The following is a 16,481-nucleotide window of genomic DNA, read 5'->3' as shown; positions in this document are numbered from 1 at the left end:
CTTTAAGTACTTGGACAAAGGTGTTACCATTCAATGAATCAGTTTATGAATACATCTTGATTGATGTCACCCCTTCCTCATTCTCCCCCATCTCTCCCAACCTGACCCCTCCCCTCAGTTTTCCCAGTTTCAAAGGGTGTGCATTAAATATGAGTGCACCCATCCCTTTCCTCTCTTCACTCCTGTACCCCCTCCTCCTTTGATCTTTGATGATGAGGGCAGGAAAGCTAAATTACATGTGCTACCTATTAAACGTGATCATTAAAACATGGTATTTTAATGAGCATTCCAAGTTGTACTCAAGACATTAAATGAATGATATGTGAAGTGCAAAGAACTAGAATTTCTCACTTCTTGATCCAATTATGACTTTACAGGAAATGCAGACGATGGGCTTTCTTGCCCAGGCTAGCTTTGAACCATGATCCTCTGATCTCAGCCTCCTAAGTACCTAGGATTTCAGACATGAGCCACCAGTACCCAGCCAACAAAGGGTTCTTATAGTCAGAAAAGCTGGACCTATACTATGGCCTGTCTGCAGGACCTCAAATCCTTAAACCTCCCCTTGCCACCTACTGGGGGACGAAGGCACATGTGACACAGGCCTGGCGCTGGGATGAAGGGTATCAGAACTGGTCCCTGTCTCAGGTGCTCACAGAACACAGATGAGGAGCTGCTTGCTAAGAACCAAGGAGGCCTTGACAAGCCTGGCACAGGACAGCAGCACCAAGTACCACCCAACTCACCCAAGGCAGAAGGAGGCTTCTTCAAAGTCACAAATGAGGAGGTGATGGGGGAAAGGAGGCGAGGGATGATCCTTCAGAGCAGAGGCTGCGCACTGCTGAGAGTGCACAGGAGCATCGGCCACCTACTACATGCCAGGCTTAATTCTTGGTCCTGAACCTACTTTGAGTCCCCACATGATCCTCTGAGCAATGCCAGGAGGCTTCATAGATGAGGAAACTGAGGCCCAGGGAAGTCATGGCATGTGCCAAGCTCACACAACTTGTCAAATGCTGAAACAAACTTCCAGACTGCAGAAGCCATGCTTTTAATCAAACTTCTGGGTTGTGTCCTGTAAGTGGTAGCACCCTTGGGGGTCTGAACAAGAGGAAAGGGCTCGACAAATTCTCCCAGTAGCAAATTCTGCTCCAGAGACCACTTCTAGTGATGCATACCTATAGTCTCAGCCAGTCAGGAGGTAGAAATAGAGCATCATAATCCAAGACCAAACTTGGAAAAAAAATTAACAAGACCTTATCTCAAAAACTAAACCAGATGTTGGTGGCTCATACTTGTTATCCTTACCCAGGAGGCTGAGATCTGGGAATCGAGGTTCGAAGCCAGACATAGCAGGAAAGCCCATGAGGCTCCTTAATTAACTACTTAAAAAAAAGCGTAAAGTGGGGGTGTGACTCAAGTGGTAGAGTGCCAGCCTTGAGCACAAAAGCTCAGGGACAGCTCCCAGAACCGAGTTCAAGCCCCAGGATCTCCCCCCCACACCCCAATCCCACTCAAAAACAAAACAAAACAAAACAAAAACAAAAACAATCAGGGCTGGCCTAAGCTTAAGTCTAGAACCAAGCCTGAAAAATATGTAAAGCAAAAAATGCTGAGGGCATGACTCAAGGGGTAGAGTGATTATCTAGATTATCTAAGCAAGCACAAGGCCTTGAGATTAAAACCTTAAGGAAGGAAGAAGGGAGGAAGGGATTTGTTGTTGTTGTTGTTTTTTAAAAAGAAAAAGAAAGAAAGAGGGGCTGGGAAGGTGGCTCAGCGGTAGAGCGCTTGCCTTGCATGCATGAGGCCCTGGGTTTGACTCCTCAGCACCACATAAGCAAAAAAGAAAAAAAGTCGGAAGTGGCGCTGTGGTTCAAGTGGTTCAAGCGCTAGCCTTGAGCTGAAGAGCTGAGAGACAGCGCCCAGGCCCAGAGTTCAGGCCCCAAGACCAGGCCTCCCCCCCCAAAAAAAAGAAAGAAAAGACAGAGAGAGAGGGAGAGAGAAAGGGAGAGAGAGGGAGGGAGGGAGGGAGAGAGAGAGAGAGAAAGAGAGAGAGAGAAAGAGAGAGAGAGAGAGAGAGAGAGAGAGAGAGGCAGAAGGGAAGAAAAGAAGATCTTTCCACTCTAGGACTTAGCTGCAGCCTAAGCAGACACAGGGAGTGCAGCCTGGCCATAGGGTGGCCCTTTCCAACAGGAAGGACTCCCAGGATTTGCCTATTACCAACTTGAATCCACCACCGCCCTACTTAGGAGTGCTCATTTGGGATAAGCAGTTTGTGCCCTGCTCTTCCTCTCAACCGCCTGGTAAGGTAGTGATTAGCCTCTGTACTGGGATAGGTTGGCCAATCTGCTCAAAGTCTTAGAGGACGCCAGGCAGCAGTGGCTCATGCTTGCAATCCTAGCTACTCAGGAGGCTGAGATCTGAGATTCCCTATCTATACAATGATTTCAGGGCTCTAGAGCAGCTCTGGGACTCAGGGTTGGGATTTCTGGCCCTGAGGCCACCCCCAGCTTGGGCCAGCAGCAGCAGGCACAGAAAGCTGCAGAGAGTTGTACCTGGGGAAAGCCCTTCCAGCTGCCTTCTGTGTCTCCATACAGAGGTGGCCCTGCCTGCCTCTGCCACACGGTGTGGCCATTCTGCCAGGCCTGAAAGCCAGCATCTGGGCCAGTCCCATCTGCTCCAGCCCCAAGAGGTGACCGCTCCCCTTCTCCTCCCTGCCTGGGCCTCCTCTTCTGGGCTCCCAGTCTGGAATGAAGAGGCCAGGGGGTGACGGGGAAGGCTCCTGCAAGCTCTGCTATTTATTATTTCAGGATCTCTCCACCTCGGGCTGTTTTCCTTCCTGCACTGCTGGAGCCCCTGCCTGCCATGCGTCTCGGCGGGGCCTCCAGGAGGGCTCCCAGCCCGGGCATCTGTCCAGCCTCGCCAGCTCAGCCCCAGCGCTGCCTCTTCAAGGGTGGCCGGAGGCGAAGAGGAGAGGGGGCTACAGGAAAGGAGCTGTGACCTCAACTATGTGGAGGCCTCTGCAAACCCCAAGTTTCCTGGCTGGAGTTTTCCTCAAGAGACTGCTCGGCAGCGATGAGCTAAGAGATCAACAACTTTGCCTGGCCCGATGGCTGAAGATTCCCTAAGATTCCCGCCTGACCCCTGGCCGGCAGCCCTGGGGGAGAGCCCAACCTGCCGCTGGACAGAGCAGCACAGGGTCTGGCGCCTCCCACCTTGGCCCTCTGGGCTCCTCTGGTGGCCAGGATGGACCCCTGTGTCCTCCTGGGCTTACTGCCCATCCTTAACCCTTGGCTCTCCATCAGTGGAGCTCTTGGCAATTTCCTGTCTGTGCTAAAGCTGTGTCCAGCAGCCAGACCCAGCTCCTGCTGCTTCGTCTGCCTGGGGCCCTTCCCCCTCGGTCTCCAGACCCTCTGTCTCTCCCCGTCAGCTGACACTTCCTTCCCTCCCACCACCTTTCTGTCACTTCAAGCCAATCACAGGATTTATCAGACAGTGGTCTTGGCCCTGTGACCCACCCATGTCTGACCTTGATGGGACTGAAAATTCTAGAAGGGCAGGGACTGCCTCATGTGCCCTGGTTCTGTAGTGCCAGCCCAGGCAGCTCTGGCATGAGGGCATCCTTAAACATGTGTGGAATGAATGAGTGATTAAATGAATGAAACCAGGTGCCAGTGGTTCATGCCTTATTCCTAACTACTCAGAAAGCTGAGATCTGAGGATTGTAGTTCAAAGCCAGTCCAGGCAGGAAAGTCTATAAAACTCTTATCTTCAACTAATCAGCAAGAAGCTGGAAACACAGCACCAGCCTTGAGAAGCTAAGGGACAGCCCCATGCCCTGAGTTCAAGCCCCAATACCTACACCTCCAAAAATATAATAATAATAAATAAAAGAATATTAGTATAGGGCTGGGAATGTGGCTCAGTGGTAGAGCGCTTGCCTTGCATGCATGAGGCCCTGGGTTTGATTCCTCAGCACCACATAAGCAAAAAGAAAAAAAGCCGGAAGTGGTGCGGTGGCTCAAGTGGTAGAGCGCTAGCCTTGAGCTGAAGAGCTGAGGGACAGTGCCCAGGCCCAGAGTTCAGACCCACGACCGGACCCCCCCCCCAAAAAAAAAGGAATATTAGTATATAGGAAAAGCAATAGAATCAAGAACTCTAGCTTTCATGTCATACTGTCCTGAGATCTAGACTAAGATTCTAGTACTCTTTGCTGTGTGACTAAGGCAAGAGGCTTAGCTTCTCTGAGCCTCTGCCCCCTCACATGGGATAAATAAGCAACTGTTTTATAGGCCCCATGCTCTCCCTCCACTGAGACTCCACGGAAGCCCTGGAATGGGAAGCTCTGCGGCACACTGCTCAAATCCAAACCCTGGCTCTACCACTCACTGCGAGTTGCCAGATCTGACTCTAACAACAATAAATGGAGAACGCGCCCTTGACTTGAGTTTCAGACAATCAAAGACAGCATCTTGGGTTCAGTTCCCAGGACATCCCATAGGTCACATGACAACCCGCTCACTAGATTAGCTCACCTGGTTATGCTTCAGAACTTCTTTATGTGGGGATCACATGATGAAGGTGGAAATGCTCGCAGTACCACCTGGCGTGTTTGCGTGTTTTAATTGCTTTGAAAACAACCCAGAAAGCACAGATGAACTCTGAAAACATTAAGGTTGCTACCTGAAAGAAGCTAGACACAGAAGGCTGTGTGAACTGCAGGAATAAGCAAATCTACACAGGCAGAAAGCTGCTAGTACACATGTGAATGAGTGTGTGTGTATGTGTGTGTGTGCGTGTGTGTTCCTTTTTAGGAGGTGGGTATGTTATGGAGTAGTGGTGGTTGCACAACACTAAATGTACCAATGATCACTAAATTGCATGGTGTTTTGTTTGTTTTTTTTTTGGTCAGTCATGGGGCTTGAACTCAGGGCCTGGGCACTATCCCTGAGCTCTTTGTTTTTTGTTGGTCATAGAGCTTGAACTCTGGGCTTGGGTGCTGTCCCTGTGCTCTTCAGCTCAAGGCAAGCGCTCTACCGCTTGAGCCATAGCACCACTTCCGGTTTTCTAGTGGTTAATCTCATGGACTTTCCTGCCGAGGCTGGCTTTGAACTATGATCCTCAGATCTCATCCTCCTGAGTAGTTAGGATTACAGGCATGAGCCACCGGCTCCTGGCAAATTGTACATGTTAAAATGGCTAAAACGATACATTTTCTTCCTCCTCACCCCACAGTACTCTGACTCACAGGGCCTCACATTTATGCCCAGAGCAGATATGATCCTACTATTTATGCTGCTGGCAGAGTTAGGCTAACGGACATGGCCAACTACATTTTTATTGGTTGAGAGAGGGTCTCATGAGCTTTGCCTGGGATAGCCTCAAATGAAAATCTTGTGGATGTCAGCTAGGATTACAGGGGTAATCCACCATGCCCAGACTTACAATTTTTTAAACTAATCTTTCCAAAAGGGGGTTACAGTGTGCAGGCAGATCCAAGAGCTGGGTGAGCTCTTGGCAAATGTTTGATGAAGAAACAGTGAAAGGGAGAGAGCAAAGGGCAGAGCCAAGGGCAGGTTCCTGCTCTGTGCCAGGGCCATGCAAAGAACGCTCATGCTCTCACAGAAACTGCCTCACCTCGGCCCCAACCATGTGGAATTCCTAATCCTCTCTTGTCTAGTACTGGGGTTTGAACTCACCACCTCATCCTTGCTAGGCAAGTGCTCTACTAGTAGAGCCTTTTTGTTTTAGTTTGTGTTTCAAGAAGGCTCTTTCATGCCTTTGCCTGAGCCAGACTCAGACCAATGTCTTCCTACCTCCCCTCACTGAGTAGCTGGGATTACAGGCATGTATCATCACACCCTGCCCAGCTCCTGACCCTTTTACCTAGTGTGCAGGCAGGCTTACTCATGTTTTTACTCAAAGATAATTTTTTTTTTTTTTTTGCCAGTCATGGTGCCTGAACTCTGGGCCTGGGTACTGTCTCTCAGCTCTTCAGCTCAAGGCTAGTGCTCTACCACTTGAGCCACAGTACCACTTCCAGCTTTTTCTGCTTATGTGGTGCTGAGGAATCAAACCCAGGGTCTCATGCATGCAAGGCAAACGCTCTACCACTGAGCCACCTTCCCAGACCCTCAAAGATTATTTTTTTAATTAACAAGTATGTTATATGCCAGGTATACAATAGATGCTTTATATGTAATTCCCTCAAACAAACTCACAAGAGTTATCATCGCCTCTTACTTCCAGGTGCGGAAACCAGATTCAGAAAGACCAAGTTATTTGCCTAAGGTTACACAGCCAATAGTAATTCAAACCCACATGTGTGCGTGACCTCAGTCACTGGCCCCTGGCCACTGAACTCAACCATGACCCTGAAGGCTGTCAATCACCCTCTCACCTGCAGAGTTCTTCCACTACTGGATGGGGATCTTGCCCAGTCATGTCCAAGAGCTCAGAGCTGCCCCATGCCCAGCAGGTGCTCTGTAAACATGGTGGAATGGATCACCAGCCCTAGGTGTTCATGTCACTGCTTACCATGTTGTTCTAACCTGGGCATCTCTGAGAGCCTCACCCCTGGACATTCAGATTCTGCAGGGTCAGCCTGGAGGGCTTCCTCAAAGCTTCATCAGGGTCTAAAGCTAGTGGAGTCAGTGAGCTTCCAGCCATAAATGCGCAGGCTACCTCGGAGTCTGTGGAGCCACTCACTGTCCCGTGCACGCTGGCCCCTGCACTAGGCCCAGGGAGGGGACCTTCTTGCCACATCTAAGAATGACATCATCCAGTTGCCTTCGGCGACTGCATGTTCCTTCTGCTCCAAGTTCCACCTGCGTGGCCTCCATGGCCACAAGCAGCTGGACCTGAGGCGAGGAAGTGAGTACTGAGTCTGAAACAAGACCGTGATGGGCACCGCAGGGACAACGCTGAGGGCACAGCAGGCCCGTGCAGAGCCCAGAGCCCAGGTCCCAGCCACCAGGGCTTGGAGCATTGCCTCTTCCCTGCTTTCCAAACAGGGGGCCCTCAGAGCTTAAGGTTCAGGGCCCGGACCCTCTTCAGTCCTCTCCTGGGGTGACCATCCATTCCCACACTGGGATGGACACAAGTGGGACTCTCAGACCTCTCCTGGCAGAGCTGGGTGAAATGCAGATTCCAGACACCCCAAAGACCTGCCAAACCTGCTGCCTAGGACACTGGATTTTTTTTCCCCTACTAGTCTGACATCTGAATCTCCTTCCTGGCACTGAGGTATTACCAACTACTCAAGTCTTAACCAACCACACCTGAAAAGACCAAATTCTTGCTTTACAGCCTTGTTTGCACCTCAGCTCAACTACTTCAGAGGCCCCCCCGCTACTGGCTCTGAGCCACTGCAGAGACGGTGGTGGAAGATCCACCTGGGTGCCGGTAGCAGCTGCAGCCACAGAGCCCCTCTCGAGTCCAGAGGACAATGCACGAGCAATGGCATTTAGCATATGGCAGTAGTCTCCTGACAAAGTGACTCGGCGGCAGCGCAATCCTGGCCAAGATCCTGCCGGCTGCTCAGCCCTAGTTCTCCAGCTCCTGGATGGCCACGAACTTTCCATTCAGTGAATTCCTCTTCCATTTACAGCAGCCCAGGTAGATGCTGGGGCTTTCCGTAAGTGGTTCAACACATCCATCTGGGATTGGGACTAGGTGGTTCTCACAAGGATGTATTTCAAAACCCCATTTGAACACAGGGAACTCCCACCTGTACAACTCCAGCCCACTCCACTGAGTGCCAAACTCATGCATCTAACTGCCTTTTTTTCTAGTACAGGGGTTTGAACTTAGGGCTTTGTGCTCACTGGACTTGCTTACTCAAGGCTGGCACTTTACCACTTGAGCTGTGCCTCCAGCCTAATTTTTTGCTGGCTGGTTTAGAGTTACACAGAATTCTCAAACTGTGATCCTCTAGATCTCAGTCTCCACAATAGCTAGGGTGATAGGTTAGAACCCAAGTCAGGCCCCAACTGACATTCCTACTTGATTATCTGAGATGTACAACTGGAATTTTTTTATCTTCTCCCATGCACATTGGTTTTCTTCTCTGATTTCCCCTTCTCGGCACCTGCAATTTGGGACCTGAGCTGGAGCTGGAGGTCAGTGATAGAGAGCTTGCCTAGCTTGCATGGGGCACTGGGTCCCATCCCCAAAATTAAAGGAAGAGAAAGATATGTGACAACCATTGTTCACCACTCATCATGTGCACTCTACCAACCAACCCTGATGTTATTACTTAGAAAATCCTTTTACCATCTGCCCACGTCTTTCTCCTTCCACCAATCACAACCCCACCTGCACTGCCATCATCTTTCCGGACAATTGCTATCATCTCCAGTCTAATCTCAACTTATCAGCTGACTTGATCTTTCTGAGAAATAAACTGCATGTCAGCATAACAACTAAAATCAAGCTCTCTAGCACGGCTGAGGAGCCCCTGTCTGCTTCCCCAAACTCTCCTGGTGCTGCTCTTCCTTTGCCTTTCACTTCTGCTCCTTTGGCCTCCTTTCAGCACTATGTGTACTGTGGATTGTTATTGTCAGGCCTCAGGGCCTTTGCTTAAACTGTTTCCTCCATTAGTGTATCCCTACACCATTCTCTCAAATATATCTTTTTAGTTTTTTTCTTGTCATTTAACCAATAAATGCCCACCTTGGTGCTATGATACATATGTGAGGCCAGGACTCTAGTTCTGTGTGCTTAGCATGTACAAGGCCTTCGGCTCAATTCCCAGCTATTCCAAAGTATATTAGCCAGGTGCTGGTGGCTCATTGCTGACTAATTCCAATTACTGAGGAGGCTGAGATCTGAGATTCATGGTTTGAAACCAACCTTAACAAGCAAATCTTCAAGACTCTTACCAGCAAAAAAGCCACAAGTAGGGTGGTAGAGTGCCAGGCCAGGGGAAAAAAGCCAATCAAGGGTACAAGGCTCTGAGTTCAAGCCCCAGTACTGGCACAGAATATAATACACACACATACACAGGGAATATAACATGAGATTAGATTCTAGCATCACAGATATTAGTGTATCAAAAAGGCAGATCTAGCCAGTCAGGCTCCGGTGGCTCAAGCCTGTAATCGTAGCTACTCAGGAGGCTGAGATCTGAGGATCATGGTTCGAAGCCAGCCTGGGCAGGAAAGTCCATGAGACTCTCATCTCCAATAAAACCACTAGAAAACTAGAAGTGGCGCTGTGGCTCAAGTGGTAGAGCACTCGCCTTGAACTGAAGAGTGCCCAAGCCCAGAGTTCAAACCCCATGACCAACAACAACAAAAAATACAGTGGGATCTAAATAATAAAATAATTATACAGAGAAATACAAAAGCTATGATTTGTGCTACAAAGGAGAGAGCTGGTACTTACTATTGGGGAAAGCGAGCTGGGGTGAAGGCAGGGGCCTGTGCTGGGTGGGGGAGGGGTGGGGGCTAGGGGAGATGGAGTGCAGTGGGCAGATTGCAGCAGCGCTCAGGGAAGCATGTGGCAATGTGAGGCTTCTGTGTGACAGAGCGAGAGGAGATATCATCGCTGGAGTGGGCACCTGGAGGCCAGCCTGGGGGTCATGAGTACACTCCGAGTGAACAGCTGCAATAAGTCTGGGCTGTGAGTCACCAAAGGGAGGGGACGGAAGCCATAGGGACAGACCCAGTTGCCTAGACAGTGAGGCTAGCAGGGGGAGATGAAGACTCAGGACCCAGCCTCACGGACCTTAGTGACCCTGCCGGCCACTTGGCCTGACATGCAATTCCTGCCATCTTTGTTGCTGGGCTTCCTGTTTGACTGCTCCAGAAGAGGCTCCCTAGATAGGGGCCGCCTCTTTTACTGAGCGATGTGCTCATGATCGGATGTGGCCCACAAGCTGCGTCCCATGGTAGGCCTCACCTCATCCATTCCCTGGCAATGGGACAGGGTCAAGAGTTCCAACACCACATTCATGACCAGGCCCTCTAAGTCCCCTCCCCGCCCCCATCACCTGATATCCCAATCCATCTTCTTACCGCCTGTGCCTGGGCTTTCCACACTGAGACTATGGGTAAAGGAACTACCAGGGGTGGGAGAAGACAGTGTGGTCCATAACACTCCCTGGAGCCAAGTGTGTGGAATGGAGAGCAGTTGCAGGATGTGTGTCTGGGAGTCTGGGCCCTGGGCCCTCTGAGAAGCTCCTCTCTCACATAGTAGGGCTCTGTGGCCATCTTTATCCTGTCTGAGTCTATCCCTCTATGGCCTCTGCTGATGGAAGCAGGGGTGGAGACCTATCTTCTGGAACCAATCCAGAAGCTAGGCTGGGCTGAGCTGGAAACCTAGGCCAGGAACTTAGGAAGTAGGACACAATTCTGGCTCAGGTTACCTTTGGACACTGGACGAGTAAGGTCACGTGTCTGGCATGGGAGGACCAAAGCTGTACTCTGGGGCCTGTGTAATGATGGGATCCATCTTCATGAGATGTGTAGAGAGAAACACAAGAAGAGAGGGAGAAGGAGGAGGAAGCTGGCTGCCTCCTAACATCTTCCCAGCCTACACCTCCAGGCCTGGGCCAAGCACCTCTAATTCTTCAAAAACTTCTAGCCAGGCGCCTGTGGTTCACGCCTGTAACTCAGCTACTCAGGAGGCTGAGACCTGAGGATTACTGCAGTTCAAAGCCAGCCCAGACAGGAAAGGAATGAGACTCTTATCTCCAAACAACCACCAGAAAACCAAAAGTGGAGCTGTGGCTCCACTTTGGTAGAGTGCTGACCTTGAGCAAAAGAGCTCAGGGACAGAGCAGAAGCCTTGAATTCAAGACCCAAAACCAACAGAAGAAAAACGAAACACTTCAACAGGTACTTCCTGCAAATAATCTCTAGGATTACAGAATTTTTACACTAAAACAGATACAGACATACTATGAACCAAATAAGATTCACAAGAATAGTAAAACTCAACAAGACTCCAGAGAGCAAATATCACCAAAAAAAAAAGAGATAAATTTGACTCCATCGAAAGTTAAAATGTAGCCGGGCGCCGGTGGCCTATGCCTGTAATCCTAGCTACTCAGGAGGCTGAGATCTGAGGATCGCAGTTCAAAGCCAGCCCAGGCAAGAAAGTTCGTGAGACTCTTATCTCCAATATACCGCTAGAAAACCGGAAGTGGTGCTGTGGCTCAAGCAGTAGAGCGCTCGCCTTGAGCTGAAGAGCACAAGGACAGTGCCCAAGCCCAGAGTTCAAGCCCCACGACAAAAAAAAAGAAAGTTAAAATGTGTGCATTGGTAAGACCTGTTACCAATGTAGGAAACGTCCCCCATCCCTGCCTTCCCTGTCTGGGGTCATAGGTTATAAATACGTGCAAGCCCACAGCAATTACTTCTAGGAGAACATAGGTCAAATGGGCTTACTGGGTGTCCTGATGTGCTATCTTCCCATAGTCTCCGCATTCATTCCCTTGGGTTCTCCACTAAGTGAGGTTCATCTATTCCCCACAAGTGTTGCTTCCTCCAGGAAGCCCTCTCTAGTTGCACTGATCCTCACTGGGTCTCCCCCTTGCCTGCTCTGTTTCTCTCCTATCACACTGATGGTTCCTTTACCAGGCAGTCAGGACAGATCTTGGCACACCTATCTACCTCGTTAGGGTGGTCAGCACTTTCCGACTAATCAACCCTCCAAAGCAGCATCTTTATGTTCTTGGTGCCTAGGACAGAGATGGCATGGAAAACTGGCCAGAGCACAGGAATCAGAGAGACCCTGTTGTGTGATGACATAGAACGAGTACCTTAACCTCTCTGGGCCAGTTTTCATCGATGTCATTGTGAATATCTATGGGATGACAGCTGTAAAGGAGCCCAAGACAAGAGGAAGATGGTCTGATGATTATCTTAAAACCTCCATACATGGGGCTGGGAAGGTGGCTCAGTGGTAGAGCGCTTGCCTTGCATGCCAGAGGCCCTGGGTTCGATTCCTCAGCACCACATAAGCAAAAAGAAAAAAGCCGGAAGTGGCGCTGTGGCTCAAGTGGTAGAGTGCTAGCCTTGAGCTGAAGAGCTGAAGGACAGCGCCCAGGCCCAGAGTTCAGGCCCCACAACCAGACCCCAAAAAAAAAAAAAAAGGACAGATAGATGAACTTGGAAAGACAACAAGACCCTGGAACACTGGAAGAAAATGCCACTCCCCCAATGGAAAGTCTGTTGTCCTCTCTGGACATTAGTTTCTCCATTTTAAATGAGGAAGTTGGGCTGGGAAGGTGGCTGATTGGTAGAGTGCTTGCCTTGCATACATGAAGCCCTGGATTCAACTCCTCTGCATCACATAAGCAGAAAAACACAGAAGTGAGGCTGTGGCTCAAGTAGTAGAGCACTAGCCTTTAGCTGAAGAACTGAGGGACAGCGCCCAGGCCCAGAGTTCAGGCCCCAGGACTGACCAATAAGTAAATAAAGTTATCTTAGGATTACCTTAAAGAAGTTATTTTAAGGGGTTCCTTATCTAGACATTCCAGTTTCCTGGAACATAGTCAGGGTCCTTATAGGGCTACCAAAAATTTCACAAGTCTTGCTGGGCACCTGGTGGCTTACACCTGTAATCTCAGCTACATGAGAGGTAAAGATCAGAAGGCTCAAGGCAGACCTAGGCAAAAAGTTCAAAGGACTTCATCCGAACCAGTTGCTGGGCACAGTGGTATGTACCTGTCATCTTAGCTACTCAAGAGTCTAAGATCCACCACTCAGGCCAGTCTAGAGGAAAAACAAAAACAAAAACTTTACAAGACCCCCATCTCAACATTAAAAGTTATGCAAGAAGCTGGGCACTGGTGGTTCACACCTGTGATCCCAGTTATTCAGGAGGCTCAGATCTACGGATCACAGTTTGAAGCCAGCCCAGGCCGGAAAGTCTCTGTGAGACTCTTACCTCCAATTACACCAGAAAAACAGAAGTGGTTCTGTGGCTTGAAGTGGCAGAGCACTAGCCTTGAGCTAAAAGAACTCAAGAGACAGAGCCCAGGCTGGAGTTCAAACCCTATGACCAAAACAATAAAAGCTATGCAAGGTGGTACTTGCCTGTCATCCCAGCTGCAGCAGGAAATATAAAACAGAATGCCATGGTCCAGGCTGGGCAAAAAGAGACCCTATCTGAAAAATAACCAGAGCAAAAAGGTTGGACATATGGCTCACGCAATAAGAACACTTGCCTAGCAAGTAAAAAGCCCTGAGTTTGACTCCCTAGTGTTCCCAAAAAATTTTTTACAAAGAAAGAAAGAAAAGGAAAAAACTAAAAAGGCTACTAAAAAGGCTACAAGTTCTAAAACAAGGTCCCTACTCACTTCAAGAAACCAGCCAGAAACAGAAGAACTGATTCAAGAATCACTGCATTTTGGTTCAATCACATGGAACTTCAAGCCTGGGGGTGGGTTAGCCATGCCCAGAAAGAATTGGGGAGGGAAAAAAGTCACATTAAACTACACATGCGCACAATATAATAACAACATACAAACCCAAGAAACCAGAGAAAAATCTAATCCAAAAGTCAAATCCTTAACTTCTAGGACACCAAAATGTTGAGGGGGGAAAGCTGTGTTACCCCCCTCCCCTCACCCCATCCCAAGCCTTTCATGTTGCAAAAATGAACCTTGCCTGTGCACCAACCACAGATCTGGAAGTAAAGGAGGCTCCGTTTTGTCTGGCATGAACTGGGCAAACGTGAACCCTGGCCTGAGACTACTAAGGGCCCTTCCCCCAACACAAAGTGCTTACACACACAAAGCCGGGCAGGGCCTGTGCACAGACACAAACAGACCTTTCTCTCCACAGAGGAGGATTCAAATTGCGACCCCTCAGTTCTGCCTTAGCGATCTAATGAGCAACCTAGAAAAGAAAGTGAGCGGCAAAGACCCTAGGGATGGATGCCCATAGTACTAAGCCCTTCTGAGTCATGAAATTCAAGGTTATGAAGAAAATCTGCAGGAAGCTGTCCTGAGGATGAGGCTGAGAGGTGGCATTCCCTGCAAACCTCCTGGGGAAATATCCACGTTCACCTCCAAACATTTGGTTCTGTTCCAGGAAGGACTCCCGGTCCCACTGGCTTATTTCCATTAAAACATATACTATTGTGAACTAGAGAAATGAATCCCCAAGAGACCTAGTCACTGTCTAAAGAGGTCTTTCTGCCGAATGTAGTAGCTCATATACCTGTAATCCCAATTACCTGGGAGGCAGAGACTGGGAAATGTTGTTGGAGACCAGCTTAGGAAAAAGCTATCGAGACCCTAATCTCAATCAATCAACTAGGCACTACAGTGTACACACCTGTGGTATCAGCTGGAGGTCATAGGTACAAGCATCTAAGCCTGGTACCTGCTCAGTTTAAAAAACAAAAACAAGCCCAGCATTGGTGGCTCACGCCTGTAATCCTAACTACTCAGGAGGCTGAGATCTGAGGATCGAGTTTCAAAGCCAGCCTGGGCAGGAAACCACACATGGTGCTGTGGCTCAAGTAGTAGAGTGCTCCCCTTGAGCTGAAGAGCTCAGGCCCAGAGTTCAAGCCCCATGATCAACCAAAAAAAAAAAAAAAGAAAGAAAGAAAGAAAAGAAACACAAAACATGAGATTCCACCTGAAAAAGGTCAGTGGTAGAACATTTGTCTACCAGGCCCAAGGCCTTGAGTTCAAACCTTAGGACTGCAAAGGTAAAAACTGAAGAGGTCTGTCAATTAACCTGATATTCATTCCATTTATCCAGATGCATGCTTGGACCATTGCTTCATGTGATGCCATAGCTCTGTGAGGTAAACATTACTGCCCCCATTTCATAGATGACAAACCAGGTCGTGTGGCCAAGCTCATCCAGTTAGCAAATTGCAGAGCCAGGCTCTGAACACAGGAGGTCTGCCCTCCTAAAACCCCAGCTCTATGTAAAATCCTCTACTACTTTTTATAAAGGGGGACTGGAGGTCGGCTAGCAGGGGAGAGGAGGACACACTTCTTAAGATACTGTCTCTGAAGATGGTAACTGTGTGTGTGTGTGTGTGTGTGTGTGTGTGTGTGTGTGTGTGTGTACTGGAGCTTGCACTCTTGCTGAAGGCTGGCACTCTACCACTTGAGCCACACCTCCATTTCTGGCTTTTTGCTAGTTAGCTGGAGATATTAGTCCCATAGCTTTTTCTGCTTTAGCTAGCTTCGAATCCAGATCCTCAGATCTCAGCCTTCTGAGAAACCAGGAGCCACCAGACAGCAACTATGCTATCTGCCACTGCACTTAATAGGTGATCAGCTTTTGTGGTGAAGACTGGGAGGCTAGAGCTGCTAAAGTGTAAAACCTCACCCGAATTCTGGGCATCTTGAAGGAAGATGCACAATTATATGATTCTCCGATGGCCCAAAGCCAGAGGTGTCTACCCCATAACATTCCCTGCAGGGGAGCTAGGGAAAGCTGCAGCAAGTTCTGAGAAAAAGAATGAACTGCAACAAGAGAGCCTGGGAATGGGTGGGGCAGCCTGCAAGGGCGAGAAAGAAAAGTCTGGGAAGCTTTGCTGGGAAACACAAAGAGAGAGGGGAGGGGAGAGGAGCCTATAAACTTGCCAAGAGCCCAGCCAAGGTGAACCCCGGCTCCTGGCGCCTTCCCACTTCACATTCATTCCACAAGGCGAGCCAAGTCTCAGAACCAGCGGCAAGGGGGAGGGGGCCTCCCCGCAGCCTGGGAGAAGTAAGTTCGGAACTTGACCTGCTTCTCAGAGGGGAGTGATATGGAGGAGGGCGCACTGTGGGGACCCCCCCCCAGATGAATATACAAACAGAACTGTTAAGTCACAAGCAAACACATATGACAGGGCAGATCGCCCAAAGCACTGGGGGGATGTGCCCTGACATGTGCAGCCTGTCATCGAGGTGACCTCGAGGCCCCCCACAAACAGCCCCTCGGGGCCCTCCCAGGCTTCGACCATAAAAGTACGCAGATGTGTGAGATGCACCGGGTTCCCTCAGATCTAGGTGGGGGTCGGGTTTCAGGGGCGCAGCGAAGGGTCATCGCGGCCAGGGTCACTCCTGAGGTCAAAGCCAGGCCCCACGCGAACCTGGGCCCCCCCCCCCCGCCGAGGCCCCCTCACCTCCTCCCGCGCCAGCGCCGCCCCCCGGTATCGAGGCATCTTGGCGGCGAAGGCGGCGGCCCCGGCCGGAGAGCTGAGGTCCTCCGCGGTGACGGCCAGGAACTCGGCGACGCAGAGTTGTTCAGGCATGGCGGGAGCGGGACTGAGGCGCCGCGGCTGCCGGAGAGGGGCGCGGGGGTCGCTGCGCTGAGCTGCACAGCGCTGGGCCAGCCTCACCGCCCGCTGCTGGTCCCGTCCGGGCCTCCGCACACCCCGCCCCCGGACCCTCCCCGCCTCGCCCAAGCCACGCCTCTTATCCCTCCGCGCCCCGCCCAGACCTCCGCAGCCCCGCCCCCTCCACGCCGCTCCTGCGGGCCACGCCCCCTCCTCCGGCGCGCTCCGCCCAGGCCTCCGCA

The 16,481-nt window shown here is 50.3% G+C and overlaps 1 protein-coding gene across 2 annotated transcripts in view; it reads right to left on the bottom strand.

Moving 5' to 3' along the window:
• The window catches only part of Asap3 (ArfGAP with SH3 domain, ankyrin repeat and PH domain 3), a 51,446-nt gene extending 35,129 nt beyond the window's left edge, over positions 1-16,317 (bottom strand). The window contains exon 1 of one of the 2 annotated variants that reach the window (XM_070037657.1): positions 16,087-16,317. In XM_070037657.1, the coding sequence (XP_069893758.1) occupies positions 16,087-16,215 (129 nt within the window). In that variant the 5' untranslated portion in view covers positions 16,216-16,317. The remainder of the gene's footprint in view (positions 1-16,086) is intronic. The other variant, XM_070037655.1, reaches the window with a different exon arrangement.
• Between the last annotated feature and the right edge of the window lie 164 nt (positions 16,318-16,481).

Source organism: Dipodomys merriami, unplaced genomic scaffold (genome assembly GCF_024711535.1).
Source record: "Dipodomys merriami isolate MVZ:Mamm:240054 unplaced genomic scaffold, mDipMer1.0.p SCAF_28, whole genome shotgun sequence".
NCBI classification, from domain to species: domain Eukaryota; kingdom Metazoa; phylum Chordata; class Mammalia; order Rodentia; family Heteromyidae; genus Dipodomys; species Dipodomys merriami.
This window is presented reverse-complemented; position numbering and strand designations above follow the sequence as displayed.